General features: G+C 52.0%; 1 protein-coding gene across 21 annotated transcripts in view; it reads left to right on the plus strand.

Moving 5' to 3' along the window:
• Window positions 1–16,847, plus strand: part of SHANK3 (SH3 and multiple ankyrin repeat domains 3) — a 463,679-nt gene that overhangs the window by 291,516 nt on the left and 155,316 nt on the right. For all 21 annotated transcript variants that reach the window (XM_053255561.1, XM_053255566.1, XM_053255564.1 and 18 more), the window contains one exon: window positions 919–1,032. In XM_053255561.1, coding sequence (XP_053111536.1) covers window positions 919–1,032 — 114 coding nt within the window. The remainder of the gene's footprint in view (window positions 1–918; window positions 1,033–16,847) is intronic.

Raw genomic sequence — 16,847 nt, forward strand, 5'->3', positions numbered from 1 at the left:
GCAGGCCTGCCTTACACCCTCTCGCTCAGTCCTGTCTGCTTGGCCTGGCAGGAGACGAAGGCCTTTCACAGTCCCACTCGTCAAGTTGTGTATCCTGGAGGACTCAGCCAGGGACTTCCTGCCAGGGTCTCCCCCCCCCCCCGCTGAGCCATGGCCCGTCTCCTGTCCAAGAGGCAGCCGTGGTTACCTCTGAGCCAGTGTGGAGGGGCTCTTGCGGAATGGGCAGCAGGAGGGCGGATTCCCAGGTTGCAGCCTTCACCTGGTGCCTGCAGTAATTGGAAGGAAATGTGAATGCTAGAAACTGCTGTTGCCTTTTGTTACAAGGTCATAGATTACACCCTCTTATTGGGGAACTTCCCAGTGGCAGGAGCTGTATGAGAAGTTGCTGTTCACTGTTAAAATGAAGGTACGAACTTGGAGGCCAAACCACCATGTGATGGAACTGCCAGCCTCTTGGTCCACTGGTGGTGTCAGAAATCGGGGCTTCCGGTCTCTCACTGGGTCCCTGATCTTCTTTCCCTCTTCTGGCCCCAGCCTCTTTCCTCACCTCCTGGCTTTACGTGTGTGCAGTTAAGGCTGCAAGCAGCCGAGGCTGTTGTTGCATGGCGGGGGGCGGGGGGGCCCTTTGCTCTTTTGGTCAAGACAAGGTACACAGATAAGTTACGCCTTTGCTCCTTTTAGCCATGTTTAGAGTTAGGGGGGCAAATTGATTACGAGTGTGGAATCAAGTGATGGCAGTTACTCTGGAGCAGTCAGTGTGGAATACCAGGGGGCAGTCTTGTGGTAGACACCACAGTTGTATTTGGGCAGCATTCTTGCGCTGTTCTCCGCTCCGTCCACTTATTTCTTAGCAGCCTTTACACGGCACACTAACCCTTTTTCGCTAACAAGCTTGCTTCTGTCTCTCTCTGTCCATAGTGCTCAGTATTGGAGAAGGGGGCTTTTGGGAAGGAACAGTGAAAGGACGGACCGGCTGGTTCCCGGCAGAATGTGTGGAGGAGGTGCAGATGCGGCAGTATGACCCTCGGCAAGGTAAGTGCCATCCCCTGGAAGCTCCCAGGGAAACTACACAGTTCTCCCGCATCTGTCTTCCACATGTGCTGTGTTTCAGCTGCATGGCTGGGGGTTTCTCCTCCTGGCCACTTTGTATAATGCACCTGTGCAAAGCTGACCCAACTTCTGGAAGATGTTCTGGTGCTGCTTGCCTGTGGCAGTGGTGGTGGCATGGATTCCCTTTTGTGGGAGCAGAGCTGGGTCTTGTGGGCAGAGCCATCAGGGCAGATGGCTTGTGGTGGTATTTGCCTTGTGCAATGTTTCTTCAAGTTTTGGGTAAGGAGAAGCAGTTGTGATGAGATACAGAAGAGCAAAGGCCATTGTGCAGCCTTGTTGCTGAGCATCAGGTCGTGGAAATGCAAATCGGAACCGGAAGCCAGCAGTTCTCTTCTTAATTTCACTGAGGTGAGAAAACTGCCTTTTAAAAGAAAGGGGGAAATCTTGAGACTCTCTGGCTACAAGGTTCTGTGTCTACATGGTGCGATTACAGATGAACAGGATTTCCAGCACAGCAACAGTGGGCCATGGGAGACTATAAGAAGTGGGCGTTTCCTAGGCTGTCTTGTCCTGTAGCCTCACTTGGAGGCAGAGAGAGGTTCTGCCAATGACCCCTTTGTCCTTTTCTCTCTCCCCCCCCCCCTTTAATTGCACAGAGGGAGATGCATTGGGCAGTTCAGGCTCGGGACACCTGCACGGCTCAAACGGGGGATGGTGCATGGCACTATCTTCTTGGTGCCCCAGCTGCTGAAGGGGAGGGGTGAGGAAAGCCCATCTACCAGAGGAGGCCACCAGCTGATCTCTCTCTGTCTCTTTAAAGTCTTGTCTGAGTCGGTGGGGGGGGGGGGCTTTGGAAGTGGACAATGAACTTTGAAGTCATCATAGTCACCATAATAAGCCATGTCGAAAAATGGTTTCCATCTGAGGCAAGGGGGCAGGGGAGTATTTGGAGGTACAATTTGTCAGCTAGCCAGTTTTGGGGTTGGCATGCCTTTCAAGAGAGGAAGCAGCTGGCCGAGGGTGATGAATGGTTAAGCTGCCCCATCTTCCTTGTGGGGAACTGACGCTCTGGCTCTGCAGGCAGGGGCTGAGTCTGCAGTGAGCTCCTGTGGGCAGATGGTGCCCTTTCCCTGATGATCAGCACAGGGAAGCCCTGGAGGGCTCGGGCGGAGCTGGCCGTGACAGGTGCTGCAGAGCTGATCCAGCGAGAGGGGCGCTTCTGCTGACATGCAACACGAGCAAGCAGTTTCTCGGCTCTTGCTTTTTGGCATATGAAGGCACCTGTATTTCTTGATCAGTTGCTTCTTTCTTAAGCTGTTACTAGAAGTTGCCCTGCCCAGTCAGTTCCTTAAGGTGCTCCTGGGCATCTGGTTCAACGCAACCCCTCTGGAAATGCAAAGGGGCCCCAAAATGTAGCCAGTACTGGCTCCCCCAGGACTAGAGTCTGGGCTCAGGAGAGATGGGGGCTCTTGTCAGCCGCATCTCACAGAGATGCACCCCTCAGAAATCACATGAAGGGCAGGTTTGATTTAAATCAAATCAATTTTAAACGCTGAGTTAAACCACTTCTCCAGAAGACTCCGTTTTAATTCTTTTTAAAATCACTAGTCATGAGGATTCTGTGTAGTTGTCATGTTGGTCCCGGTACCTGCCCTTTGCCTGCTAAGGGCCAGCCGCTCTGCTGGCGAGGCATCTCCACACGAGGCCTCCTGCCTCTCCCCCGAGGACCCACCCAGGCACTCTGCAGCCTGCTCTCACCACTGGCCCTGCCCTCTTGAAATGGTTGGACCTCCAGATGCCACCCCTCCCTTCCCCACTGCCTGAGGCTTGATCAGCCCTTTAGCCCTTGCCCTCCTTTGCCTCCCATCGTCGTCCCTGCCTTCCTGCCACCCTCCCACAGCCCTGCTTCCTCCCGCCTGGCTTGGTATATACTCATCACTACTCAGCAATAGAAGTAGGTTTTGTTTTTAGGAGGAAGGTACACGCTATATATGATGAAGCAACTAGCAAGAAAGGCCTGTCACTGACCAGGCAAAATCATTTTGCATAGATTACACCTAGTAATCAAGTTCAAGACATTCAATGTATGTAATAGGTTTTTTTTATTAATGTGCTTGCAAAAGAGAAGTAAAAGAACAGTTTGAAATGTGTAGGATTTCAACTTCAAGTATTATCTTTGTTAAGGCATAATGACCATATATAGTAAATTGGAATCATAGTAAATTGGGATTTGAGAAAGATCTTCTGCTTTTCTTGGGCATGATGTCATTTTGGAATTACTGGTCTGATTATTGAGTGTTAAAAATCTGTTGAGAACAAAAATGGTTAAAAGATGATGATTTTCAGAGTTTTTTTGTAAAAAATGGAGGCGGGGGGGGGGGGGAGTATGTAAACCTTTTCTTGAGCATATTCCAGTGTAAAAAGTAGTGCATTCAGCTAATTTAAGTGGCAGGATTGTTCATGCATTTTAAACATTTTATCTCTCTGGGTAATCAGAAAGTATGATATTCAAAATTGCTTCCAACAAAACAAAACAAAACTCTACTAAACAAATACTAAGAAGTTTGTTTATTCTGGTTAGTTTTCTTCATCAACCAACATATATATATTTTATATATATATATATATATATATATATATATATATATATATATATATATCATTAAATTTTTATTGATTTTAACAATATCTTGAACATCTCATTACATTCAACCAACCAAAATATTTTAACAAAACATGCACATATATTTTTAATTAAATATTTTAGTTAGAAATGTAAAGTTTTTTAAAAAACAACAATTCAATATTTCTCAGTTTAGAATGAATTAATCCAACGGAAGAAAAATTCTCTCTACACCTGCAAAAGAGGATACTGCTGTTAACTTGAGGCCTGATGCCTCTCAGTCCCAGTTGCAGGGGAGACACAGCAGGAGAGAGGGCCATGCATGCCCCCACCTCTTGCCTGTGGGCTGCCCAGAGGCTTCTGGGGGCCACTGTGGGAAACAGGAGGCTGGACGAGAGAGGCCTTCTTGGGCCTGATCCAGCTGGGCTGTGTGTATGTTCTGTGAAAGTTCCCTTTCCTTTCCCTCCCCTTGCCTTTCTATCCATCCTTCTCCTTGCTCAGATCTCAGACCCTAACCCTAACCCACCCCCACCTCCTTTGCCTTTGCACTTTGAGCGAGAGGGAGAGGTCAGGGTCTGACTGTGTACAGCCTGTCTGCCAGCTGCAGATCAGGACAGGACAGGTCTGTTATCTCTCATCTCCTTGGACTGCTGTTCACAAGTATGTGTATAGAATATAATTGCAGGTTGTGATTTCTATCTGGGATGATTTGTTTTATCTAGGTTCTATTTTTACAAATGGGTTTTTAAAAAAAATTAAATCCAATTTAAGTTTTAAAAATCCAATTGTTTTGTTTACCAAAAAAACCCCCCAACCACATTGATTTTCATCCACCCCGATTGAGGGCCATGTTTACAACCCCTCCCAAGGGCTGCACCACTACCTTATGTGAAGAAAAGCCCTCGCGTCGCCGTTTTTACCCAACTGTGATTCAGGGGCGTAGCTAGGGGAGCGGGGGCCATGTCCACCCCTCTCCCCAACAGCCCTTGGAGTGAGGGAGATAATGAAGGAAATGGAGAGGGGTGGAGCTGGGGGGGGGTCCCTGGAGCTAGGGGGCCTGGCTTCTTTGAACCCCTCCGCTCCATTCTAGCTGCACCCCTGCTGTAATGGCCGTTGATCTTTCAGGCCTAAAGGACCCGGGTCCTGGCACTACCACCTCTGAGGCGCCTCTGAGTCCAGGCGAAAGAAGAGCAGGGTAGATAGACTCCTAACATGGGCTCTCTCCCACTTCCTTCCCTCCCTTTGACGGCGGGCCTGAGCAGGCCAGAGACATTCCTACTACAGAGAGCTGGAAGGGGGGAAACCTTTCCTGGACAGGGATGTGCACAAATAGCCATTCAAACCACGATTCGCAGCACATCCCCGACGCCCTTAGAAGAGAGCCGAGAGCAGGGCGCATCCCTGCAGCGCATCCCTGCTCCTCCGCCGCTTGCCGCCACTTCCGGTCTCGGCAGCACTAGCCCCCAGCTGCCATCTCCAGCTCTCGTGGCCAGTGGAGCTTTCCCCCAACTGCCCCACCATTGCTGACCACACAAAGGGCCGCCATACCTGCGCAGAGGGCCATGTGCCTGCCAGCATCACATGGGGGCAGCTGGGGGAAGCGCGGTCGGTACGCAATGCTAGCCGGGAGGCCAGGGCTGCCAATACGGGACGTGGCAGCGAGCGGCGGAGGAGCAGCTGTGCCCCTGTTCTCCTCTGTTTTTGAGGTGCTGTGAATTGTGCTTTGTGCACATCCCTAATCCTGGAGGCTGCTTGGAGCGGTCATGGCTAGTAGCCATGGAAAGACAGAAAGAAACTCACCGGAGATGGGGCTGAATCCCTTGCTCAAGCCATCTAAAGCCGCGGCCAATGGTTGCCCCTTGTGGTCATAAATTCCTTAAGCTGCAGCCCCCTGGGAGGAGCTCTTCACATGATCTGTAATTAACTTCTCACTGAGGCAACTGGAGGGGAAATGTTTTCTGCCCAAACACCATAATTTGAAGTGAAATTTTAACCTCGCAAGATTCTGGATTGACATTTGTAAAAAGAGAGGAAATAGCTGGACTGAATGGTTAAGGAAGGAAAACGAGTGCTTTGTCGGGATTTCCATGGAGGGTCGGCTGGCTAGTCCTGGACCAGGAGAGTTTGGCATTTCTATTGGTTACATTTTCCTGCCACCCAGTCCAGTAGCCCTAGGCGGTCTGGTGCACAGGTTGCTTGGGGCTGAGCCCCATGGTGGTGCCTGTGCCCCTCTGCCTCCAGCCTGCAGGCCTCCAGTAGGCTTGCCTTCCTCTGCCATTTTGCAGGACATCACCGGCCCTGATGATTAGTTGTGGGAAAGAGTGGGAGGTTTTTGCAAGAGGTGCTTTCTGGGCCCCCTCCCTTTGGACTGATGCGAGAGGATGTCAGAAAGCAGAATATCGTGTCTCTTGGGGTGACCAGTGTTGCAAGGAACGTTGTACCACCGATATCATGGCTTGTTGCTAGGCAGTGGCTTAATCAGCGTCCCGGAACAAAAAAGACGTCAATAGTAACGTTGAGCTGAGTGGAGTTTTGACTGATTAACAAAAAGGTTCTCCGGCATTTACGAGTGTGAGAGCGGCCTCTTCCAGTATGAGCCATGAGGAGGGAGAGGCAAGTTCTCTTCACAATGGACCATCACCTTAATGTCTACACCATCATAATGAACTCCATGAGGCTCGTTCCATATGAGGGAGAACGGCAGCTGGGGAGGGAGGGGGGAGAGCCAGAGCTGAGCCTGCCCTGGGAGTGGGTGATCCCGGAAGAACGAGAGGGAGGGCAGGAGGCTGTGGGTTGGAGGAGGCGGGGCTGGGCTCCTGTCCTTGGGTTTCCAGTGGTTGTGGTAACTGCAGATTCACCAGCCACCCCAGGGAAGGGTTGCCCGCCTGTCTTTGTATGCTGAAGCATCGTGCTCTTCCTTCCCCTGGGCCCCGCCTGGCTGTATGCTCAGCCTCCTTCTCATTTGGCTTGACTGCTGTGGAGCCCAGAGTCAAAGGGCTCCAGGCTAACACTACGCACTGCCGCAGCAGAGGAGAGTGGAGATCAGGAGAGCCCTGCAGAATGGGGCCAAGGCCCACCTCCCCCAGTGGCCAGCCAGATGCCCCTGGGAAGCTCTCCAAGTGGGGGCAGAAGCAGCGACCTTGTGTTCCCAGCATGTGCATTCAGAGGTGCACAGCCTCTGAATTGGGCATGTGCATGGACCAAGGGTTCAGGGTCCAGTCCAGGTTTGGACAAACCAGTTCAGTCCAACCGCGAACCAGTTTGAGAGCTGATGAGGGTGCTGCAGGGGGAGCAGCATTTCTGCCCCCAGGAGCCCGGACGTAGTGGCATGGCCTCCGCACATGTACTCTTGAGCCTAGGCAAGGTCCAGGGTGCAGCAGCTCAGCTGCCACGGACATGGTGGGTGGGCTTTGCTCGTGTGGTGGATTCACCTCCCTCTCCATGCAGTCAGAAGGCATCCCTTCCCTCTCTGCACCTAGTCATCCTCACTGGCACCAGGGATGCCGTGGTTGTGTCCAGGAGACCCCTGGGCTAGATCCGTGTCCCAGCCTCCATTTCCACAGTCTGTCAATGCGGGGTAGGGTTATGTTACCCTTGATCCCTAAAATGGGTTCCTCTCCAAAGCTTGCTTGACTTGCTTCTTGACTTACTCCTGATGGAAAGAGATCTGCTCTCTTGTCTGGTCGGGGGGCTAAAGGGCTGGCAGGAAGTGGGGGAGTCCAGCAGGCTGGGCATGGGAGAGCCTCTGGCTTGGCAGCGGGATGCCACGTGGGCTGCTTCCCAGGCACAAAGCCGAGAGCTGCAGCTGAGCATTGACGGGCTCTGGATTGGAGTCCTGCAGTTTCCCCGGCCTGCATTTCAGGGACGTTGTTTCCAGATCCCAACAGTGGGATTCATGGAGAGGGTGTTTCTGCAGGGGCGAAAGGGAAGGTTGGGACTGGGGCGGGGTGGGGTGAGGTGAGCACACACACTGCGTTTGGGGAGGCTGCCAGTGCAGTGCTCTCCCTTGGCCATTGCAAGCAGAAGGTCTCTCTGCCCTGCTCCTTCCTGCCCCCCCCCCACTGCCGGTGGCTGGAGCTCCCTTCCGTCCCACCCCCACTTGCCTGCCCCCATGGAGGATGGGCTCGGGCTCATCTTCCTGAGGCTCTGCTAGAAGACAGGACAGGTTTCGAAGAGCAGTTGTGGCTGGCCAGGTCTGCTCTAGAGATTAGCAAAGAGATTTCCCAAGAGCTGGCTATAGGCCACCCTCAGCCTCAGTGGCAGGATGCCTCTGAGAACTAGTTGGAGGAGAGTCACAGCAGGGGAGAGAGGGGGGGCATGCACACCCCTCTTGCCTGAGGGCTGCTTCCCAGCGGCATCTGGTGGGCCACTGTGCGGAACAGGATGCTGGACTAGCTGGGCCTTCTTGGGCCTGATCCAGCAGGGCTGTTCTGATGTTCTTATGCTCAGGATGTGGCCAAGAGCTCACTGACGAGAGGGAGACCTTGCACCTGGCACAGTGCAAAGACCCAGTTCTGAAGCTGTTGCCTGGTCTAGAAAGGCCTGCCTAGTCTCCCCAGCAGGTTTGCATGCCAAAGATGTCTATGAGCACCCCCTAAGAAAAGCCACGTGAGTTTGGCCCCCGCCTGTCCTCCTAACCAAGTGGGTTCTGATGGCGTGGTGTGTGAGTGTGACACCGAGTGAGAGAGCGCCTCGTATGCACATGCACTTTTTAATGTCGTGACCACCCACTGAGCCGACATCCTTCTCTAGGCCCTGTGCTGTCGCCTGCGCTTTTGAAACTGCAGCTGGGGAAATGGTCAGAAGCTGAGTCCAGGAGAGGCAGGCAGATCACCCTGGCACATCTCGAGCATCTGCAGGGCAAAATCACCTCCGAATCCTGCAAGGAGTCAGTTAATGCTGACCTCAGTGCAGAGCCAGTGTGTAGAAAGTGGCAGCTTGAGTTGACATTGTGTGTGTGCGCGCGCATTGCAGCTGCTTCCTTATCAGGGCTACATGACACTCTGGATACCCAACTGTGTTGGCACAGCACCTTGCCAGAAGTGATCCATCAAAGAGGCTTAGCAGATGCTACGTAGGGCAGCTGGAGGGTCATATTTATGTGGGGAGAGCCCCTGGTGGCTGGCCAGGAGAGCAAGTGCCTAGCCTAGGAAGCATGGCGGGAGCTCATAGGGCTGGGGGGCGGCTGGTCCGTTGCCCCCAAGGCGCTTTGAGGACTCCCAGGTGGCTGGGCCCTGACCAATGGCCTCCGCACTGGCAAAGAGATTCCCCAAGAGCCGTTTTGCCAAGTCTGTTTCCTCGGTTGTGGTGTTCCTCCACGCCGCCTCCTTTTGCGTTGTGCACCCAGCACACGGACATGGGGAATTGTGTGTGGAAAGGCTGTGGGGCTGATAACAAAGGGGCCCAGCCGACTGCAGAGCCGTGATTGACAAGGCCAGGCTGGGGGAAGTGGGCAAATTAAAAACCATCTCCTTGAAACACAGATAACCTCTCCTCTCCCTGCAGGCTCGGTGCACGAGACAGAATCCCAAGCAGGCTCCTTCCTTGCTGATGGCTGTGCAGTGAGGGGGAGTGAATCCTGCCACTGTGTGGAAGTTGTCTGAATCTTCCTCCTCCGGATGGTTTGCTCCATTTCCTTCACCTTCCTCAGCCCAGGCCTCACACTAGGACCTTCATGGTCCACCTGTTAATCAAAGTAGCGTCTTTCCTCCTGAAATAGTTGGTCAGAAAGCATTCTTTCTCCATGCACCACCGCCCATTCATTCTGTCTCATTACAAAATTGGATGTGGTCTCTTCCTGCATCCTCATGGAGCCTCCTTATCCTTGTACTAGCTGGTCACTTCAGCACTGACCAGGGAGCCTGGCAAATAGCAGAAGCAGCACTTTTCTCTTTTGGATGCCCACACCTTGAACTGCCTTGTGCAAGCCCCAGGGCTGGGCTCTGCTGGTCCCAGGAAGCGCTCTCTGTCTGTCTGTCTGTCTGTCTGTCTGTCAGGCAGATGGGTGCAGGTTCAGCAGCAGGGCTTGAAGACACAGGAAGCCCCCCTGGCTGAGGAAGCCCTACAGAGAGGCCCTCACCCAAAGACAGAGAAAGAGGCCGCCCTCCTTCTAGGGCCAGCGCTTGACTGGGGCGCTGCTCTCCTCCCTTGAAGAAGGCTTGCATGAGACCGTGTGTGACGGGCAGCTGCGCAGGGTACTTCAGCGACAGGAAGAGCTGCTTCAGAGTCAGAGATCCAAGTCTTTAAAAGAAAAGCAGGGGGGGGACACCTCATTCTGCGCAACTATTTTGACCTGCAGAGGCTGAAATGGACCAGTCCTGTGTCCAGGATTCGTTTGCAAGAGCAGTGCAGGGGTGAGAGGCCAAGTTCACAAGCCCAAGGGTCAGGTTGGGTGAGGGGCAAGTGTGAGTCAAATGAGCCAGGGTCGAGAGCCAGAAAGTCAGGTCTGTGCAGGAGCAGGCAGAAGTCAGGGTCAAAGCAAGCAAAAGGTCAAGCTAAGAAGTCCAGTCTAGTTGGGAACAAGGCTTACATAGCAATGTCAGGTGTGAAAGGGGCAAATTCCAGGTTCAGGATTTTATTTTATGTTTTATTGTTGAATTTCTATACCACCTTTCATTAAAAACAACCCCAAGGCGTTTGGGATCATTAGGAAGGGGGTTGAAATTAAAACTTCCCTTCTACAAATCCATGGTGTGGGCACATTTGGAGTTCTGCTTACAGTTCTGCTCACTGTATCTTAAGAAGGACCTTGTAGAACTGGAGAAGGTGCAGAAGAGGGCAGCCAAGATGATCAGAGGCCTGGAGCACCTTCCTTAGGAGGCAAGGCTACAACACCTGGGATTTTCTAGTTTATAAAACTGGTGATTAATGGGAGACATGATATGAGGTCTGTATAATTATTCACAGTTTGAAATGGAGTGAATAGAGATAAAACTTTCTCCCTCTCTCACAACACTTGAACAAGGGGTCATCCCATGAAACTGATTGTCAATAAATTTAGGACTGACAAGAGGAAGTACTTTTTCACACTGTGCATAATTAATCTATGGAATTCTCTGCCATGGGATGTGGTGATGGCCAGCAGTTTGGATGCTTTAAAAGAGGCTTAGTCCGATTCATGGAGGGCAGGTCTATCAATGGCTACTAGTCTGGTGGCAATAGGCCACCTCCAGCCTCAGAGGCAAGGTACCTCTGAATGCCAGTTGCAGGGGAGCAATGGCAGGAGATGGGGACACCATTTCCTGCTCAGTGGGCCACTGTGTTAAACAGGATGCTGGACTAGATGGGCCTCCTTGGGGGGCCTGATCCAGCAGGGCTCTTCTTATGATGGAGTTCACTGCTTGTGCTTTCTTGGCACCACCAAGCTGTGGCAATCGCTCTGCATTTTCTGGCTCCGTCTTCTCTCATTCTGGGCCCATGCTGCAAGGTTCTAGAAAGCTAGTCCCATCGAGTCTAATGTATCTCAGAAAGGTTCAATGAAACCTTACCGCTTGCAAGTTTTGCAAACATCTGGTTGTGGAAATGACTCCTGCCACTCCAACGTCTTGTCTTGGTTAGCCAGAACTGCCTAGTTCCTGCTTGTTTCCTGAATTATTCTTCTCGTCAGGAATGACACACAAGGCTTCCTTCGGCTAGGCACCTGCTCTCCTGGCCAGCCACCAGGGGCTCTCCCCGCATAAATATGACCCTCCAGCTTCCCTACGCAGAGTTTGCTAAGCCTTTTTGATGGACCACTTCTGGCAAGGTTCTGCTCAGTGTGAGAGGATGCCTTTCAGCATCTTCCTGTATCACTGCTGCCCAATACAGATGTTTCCCATAGTCTGGGAAATAGACTAGTGGGGATTCGAACCAGCAACCTCTTGCTCCCTAGGCAAGTTACTTCCTCACTGCGCCAGACAGACAGAGAGTAACCCCCCCTCCCCTGACCGGTGAGTCACAATAATGGCTAAGGATAATGGGAGCTGTGGCCAAACAACCCCTGGAGGGCTGAAGTGGGGCAGTCCGTCTGAAACGAGGCAACCTTGTGAACCTTCCTTTTGAAAAATGGAGAAAAGGCAGCCAGACCTGTTGGCCGTGACTCTCCAGCCTGTTAGAAGCCTTGTGCGATGGCAGTGGTCCACCCCTCCTGCATTCTACCAAAGAAAACCACATGGCTCTGTGGTCGCCAGGAGTCGACACGGACTCAACTGCTCAACTTTACTCTCAGTAGAGAAATTTGAGAGCACGCCACTCCTTCAAGGGAGGCTGCCACCAGTTGAAGACTGAAGCCACTTCAAAGTGTATGAAGTTTATTAAGCAATAAGAGTTGCACACTGAATAAGGAATTGGGGGGAACTGGAGTAAAGAAAGACACACAGGAATTCAAAAGAAAATACAAAACTATTTAACTACAACTGAGGTCATAGGCAGGTCCTTAACTGAAAGAGCATTAATCTCTACAGTGTCTCCTTTGGGACACAATTTAGTCTATGGAAAATGGGGAAACTCTGTTAGCCCCCCCGCCCCAATAGCAAATACAGAAGAGAAGGGCTGTCTTCCCCTTCCCAGGTTAGACGGCTCTTAGATCCAGTGAAAACACCTGGCGTGTCTCTTATGTCACGTTGGTTTGGAGCCAATCTGGATTTAAGATTCCCCCTCCAAATTTGATGTCCCTTCTCCTTAATGGAGAACACAAGACAGGAAGCCACAGTCCAGACGGAACATGGTGAAACAGACTGGTTCCAGATTGGCAAAGGAGTAAGACAAGGCTGTCTACTATCTCTTTTTTTATTTAACTCATATGCTGAACATATACTGAGGGAAGCTGGATTAGAAGAAGGAGAGCATGGTTTTAAAGTTGGAGGAAGAAACATCAATAACCTGCAATACGCTGATGACACCATTCTGATAGCTGAGAATGCGGATGATCTGCAAGCTCTAGTAATGAAAGTCAAGGAGCACAGTGAAAAGATGGGACTACGACAGTACGACCAAATGTAAAGAAGACCAAACTAATGACAACGGGTACAGCAACCAGCCTCAGAATTGATAATGAAGACATTGAAGAGGTGGATAGCTTCGGCCTTTTAGGATCGACCATCAACAGTAAAGGATCCAGCAGCCAAGAAATACGCCACAGACTAGCACTTGGTAGGGTTGCAATGAAGGCCTTGGAAAGGATATTTAGATGCTGTGATGTGTCTATACCCACAAAGTTTAGAATCGTTCAGACCATGGTTTTTTCCTGTGACAGTCTATGGATGTGAAAGCTGGACTTTGAAGAAGCAAGACAGAAAAAGCATTGACGCTTTTGAACTTTGGTGCTGGAGAAAACTTTTGAGGATACCGTGGACAGCCAGGAAAACAAACAAATTGATCATAGAACAAATCAATCCAGAATTTTCACTCGAGGCACAAATGACCAAGCTTAAGCCATCATACTTTGGACACATTATGTGAATACCCAGCTCCCTTGAGAAATCCATAATGCTGGGAAATGTTGAAGAAAAGTGAAGAAGAGCATGACCAGCAGCAAAGTGGATGGACTCGATCACAACAGCAATGAAGGCACCACTGAGAGACCTGAAAGGCCAAGTTGAAGACAGATCCTCCTGGAGAGAATCCATCTCTGTGGTCACGAAGAGTGGACACCCACTTGACGGCACTTAATCAATCAGTCTCCTTAATGGGCCTAAACTTACCTGTCTAAAGGTGGGTCTGGCTTGAGCCAATTACCTATTGTGAAAAATATTTTAAGACTATACCTTGATGGCTCTGTCCCTTGGATGACAAAGGCAAGGATTGCCCTCATTCACTAATAAAAGGGAAGGATGTCCCCCGTTTCGGAGCCCTCAGGGCACAGTGGAAGGCATTTTGAGCCAAGAGGGAGGCCTGCATTCCATCACACCAGTCTGCAGGGATGCTGGGAGCTGTCCTCCAAACACAGCTGTGGGGACGAAGGTGTGCAGCCCTGCTTGAGCCCCTTTCCTCCCATGCCCCTGCTTCCCAGTCCTGTGGTTCCCTGCCTCTCTGCACCTCGCCAGCTTTTCAGAGCTGTTTGCAATTTTCCAGGCTGCATTGCTGCTCAGCGTGGTTTTGGCTTAGCTCTTGAACCATTTATTCTGGTCAGGGCCTCCTTCACAAGATTAGGGCTCTCTGGTGAAGAGAATTAGGAGAGTTGGGTGTTTGTTTGTTTGTTTGTTTTAAAAGGGAGTTTGGGAATTCCTTTCTCTTGAAGCTTTCACCGATCTGTGCCTGGTTTGAGGCAATTTGCTGCCCCTAAACGATGGGACCAGGGAGGGACTCAGTAGCAGCTAGGGTTGCCAAGTGTCCTGCACTGTGTGCCATGTCCCTCATTCCTTGGGAGAAATTCTCATCCTGATCGGGACTCAATTTCTCCTGCTGTTTTACCACTAAAAAAAAAATCTTTTAAAGCCGCCACTGAGCGGCGGCGGAGTGGGATGGCAGTGAGAGCTCTCCCGCCTCCCAAACGATGTGAATGGCTGCCGCCGCCTTCTCTCCGACTCGGCCCCTCCCTCCCTCCCTCCCTCCGTCAGGCACTCACTCACTGGCAAGTGCTTTGCTTCCAGTTCCTCAGCTGCAGTGCGCCCGTCCAAGCGAGCCCTGCAGCAGCCATTCACAGTGTTGGGGAGGCGGGAAAGTTCTTGCTGCTGTCCTACTCCGCCACCACTCAGCGGCCACTTTAAAAGCAAAAACCAAAAGAGACCAGCCCTGCCCCTAGGGGGCTATGCCCTCGGCCCGCCTCAGAGTCCCTGCCCGATTTCAGCCAAGGCGGTGTTGGCAACCCTAGCAGCAGCAGCAGCAGCAGCCTTGGTGCCGTTGCTAGATGCTGGAGCCTGCCGGCCGGCTCTTACCTCTCTGAAAAATGCCTCTGCCTCAAGTGACTGCTCTGGTGGCTTCTGTGGCTCGGTCTGTCGCTCCCACCCCTTGCACATGCACACCCCACCAAGTCAATGGGAGGCACCAGAAACTCTCCTCCTGGCAAGGGGCTGTCAGGCCCTCCCTCGCCCCGTGTGCAGAGAGCCCAAGGGAGGGAGGGGCAGAGAAGGCGAAGGAAGTCTCCCGAGCAGAAAGGGGCTCCCCTGCCAGCGTTTCCTCTGAAGCCACGAGGGACGGGCACTGCTGGAGTCTTGAGCCAGGGACCACACCAAAGGCTGCCAGGTGCTGGGCTCGACGCGTTGCTCTCCAGCCGGAGCAGCTGCTGCGCACTCTGCCTTGTGCCCCTTTCATACCTTCCTGCTCTGGCACCACCCGCCAAGACATCCTCCCCTCCTCCTCCTCCTCCTCCTCCTCCTCTTTCTCCAGTTTCTGCAGCTGGGAGGTTCAGCAAATGTCTTCCGTTCTTCTGGTGTTTGGCCTCCCAACTCTCCATGTGGAAACATGTTCCAGCTCTTGCCCAAGTCTTTCTTTTCAGGGTCAGCATAAGGAAGAGCAGAGCTTGACTGAACCATCGGTCCAGATGGGAACTTCGGCCATTCTGTCCCCTCCAGCCTGCTGCCTCCAAAGCCCTGGAGGCCCCCTCCTCTCCTGCTCCCGGCTTCCTTCCTGCCCATGCTCATCATCTCTCCAGCCCCTTCGTCCCCTGCCAGGTGGGTCCCGACTTCCCTCATAGACGCATCACTGTTAATCAGTGTGTTGCTATGAGGAACGCCGTCCCACTGCACAGCAGTCATGCTCTTGGGCCCGAAGCGCCGTCCCTGCAGTTCAATATGTGTTTTGTGCTCAGGTGCAGCAAAGAAGCAGGTGACTGCCCATTTTTGCTGTATAGAGTATTGGCATAGGAACATAGGAAGCTGCCATCTACTGAGTCAGACCATTGGTCCATCTAGCTCAGTATTGTCTTCACAGACTGGCAGCGGCTTCTCCAAGGCTGCAGGCAGGAATCTCTCTCAGCCCTATCTTGGAGATGCTGCCAGGGAGGGAACTTGGCACCTTCTGCTGTTCCCAGAGCGGCTCCATCCCCTGAGGGAATATCTTACAGTGCTCACACTTCTAGTCTCCCAGTCATATGCAACCTGAGCAGACCCTGCTTAGCTAAGGGGACAAGTCATGCTTGCTACCACCAGACCAGCTCTCCTCTAGCCTAGTGCATCATTTCTGTGACTAAGGAGGCTCCGTACTGTCTCACTAGCCATGGAATGCCTTCTCAGATCAAGAAGATCCCACGTTGCCTGTTAAATTCTTGGGGTCTGACTTTGGCAGTTCTCCTGAAGAAGCAAGTTATAGAAAAAGGGGAGGGAAGCAACTCCCAAGGAGAACTCTCCATTCACTTGTGCTGTTGACAGCAGGTGTATGGAAGGGACCCCTTCCACCGGGAGGTTTCCAAGCGATTGTATCCCTTTCCCTTGTTTCCACAGGAACTGGCAAGAAAAGTCCCAGGGGCCCCACTGAGCCTGCCTGCCAGTTTCCTTCAGGAATTATCCATGAGGCTGTGATGACTGCTGTGGAGGGGACTGTCGATGAAATACCTTTTTGCATGCGCCAAAGGACAGGTCCCTGTCTCGGGGGTGGGGGTGGGGGGAAACAGCAGAGGGAGAGGCAAGGCTAAGGAGAAGTCTGTGTTGGAAAGCATCCCGATCCTGACACAGAGCCAAGCTTTGCAGCCTGAATAAGTCATGCAAAGCAAGGAGAAGTGTACTGATGTGCCCATTTTGCATCACTTATCCTGCTTCTGTTTAGTCATCGTGGGGCAGCTTTGCAGATATGTCCTCCAGCGCCTCCACATGGGTCAAAGCATCTCCCTTCAAGCCCCAGAAGGTCTGGAAACTGGTGCTAACAAATCTGTTGCCCTGAGTGGAGGTGGGGCTGTAAGGATGGAGGCCTCGCTCAGGAGTGATGCACACGCTTTGCATGCAGATTCCTACACCTGCGTGAGTCAAGTGAGGAAAGACCCTTGTCTGAGGTGCTGGAGAACTGCTGCCAGTCAGTGGAGACTTGGAAAAGTCCTCACCTTTGAGAACAGGTGCAGTGCCACAAGACAGGTATCATCCCAGTCTTCAGAAAGGGGGTGCGGAGAGGATCCAGAAAGCTGCAGACCACTCTGTTGGACTTCAGTACTAAGGGGAATGCTAGAACAGGTGATTGACAAAGTCAGTCTGTAACGATTTTGACAACAATGTGATGGTTAATAGATGGATTTGTCAAGAACAGATCCCACCAGACTAAAAATATCTCT

Source organism: Hemicordylus capensis, chromosome 5 (genome assembly GCF_027244095.1).
Source record: "Hemicordylus capensis ecotype Gifberg chromosome 5, rHemCap1.1.pri, whole genome shotgun sequence".
Taxonomy (NCBI): Eukaryota; Metazoa; Chordata; class Lepidosauria; order Squamata; family Cordylidae; genus Hemicordylus; species Hemicordylus capensis.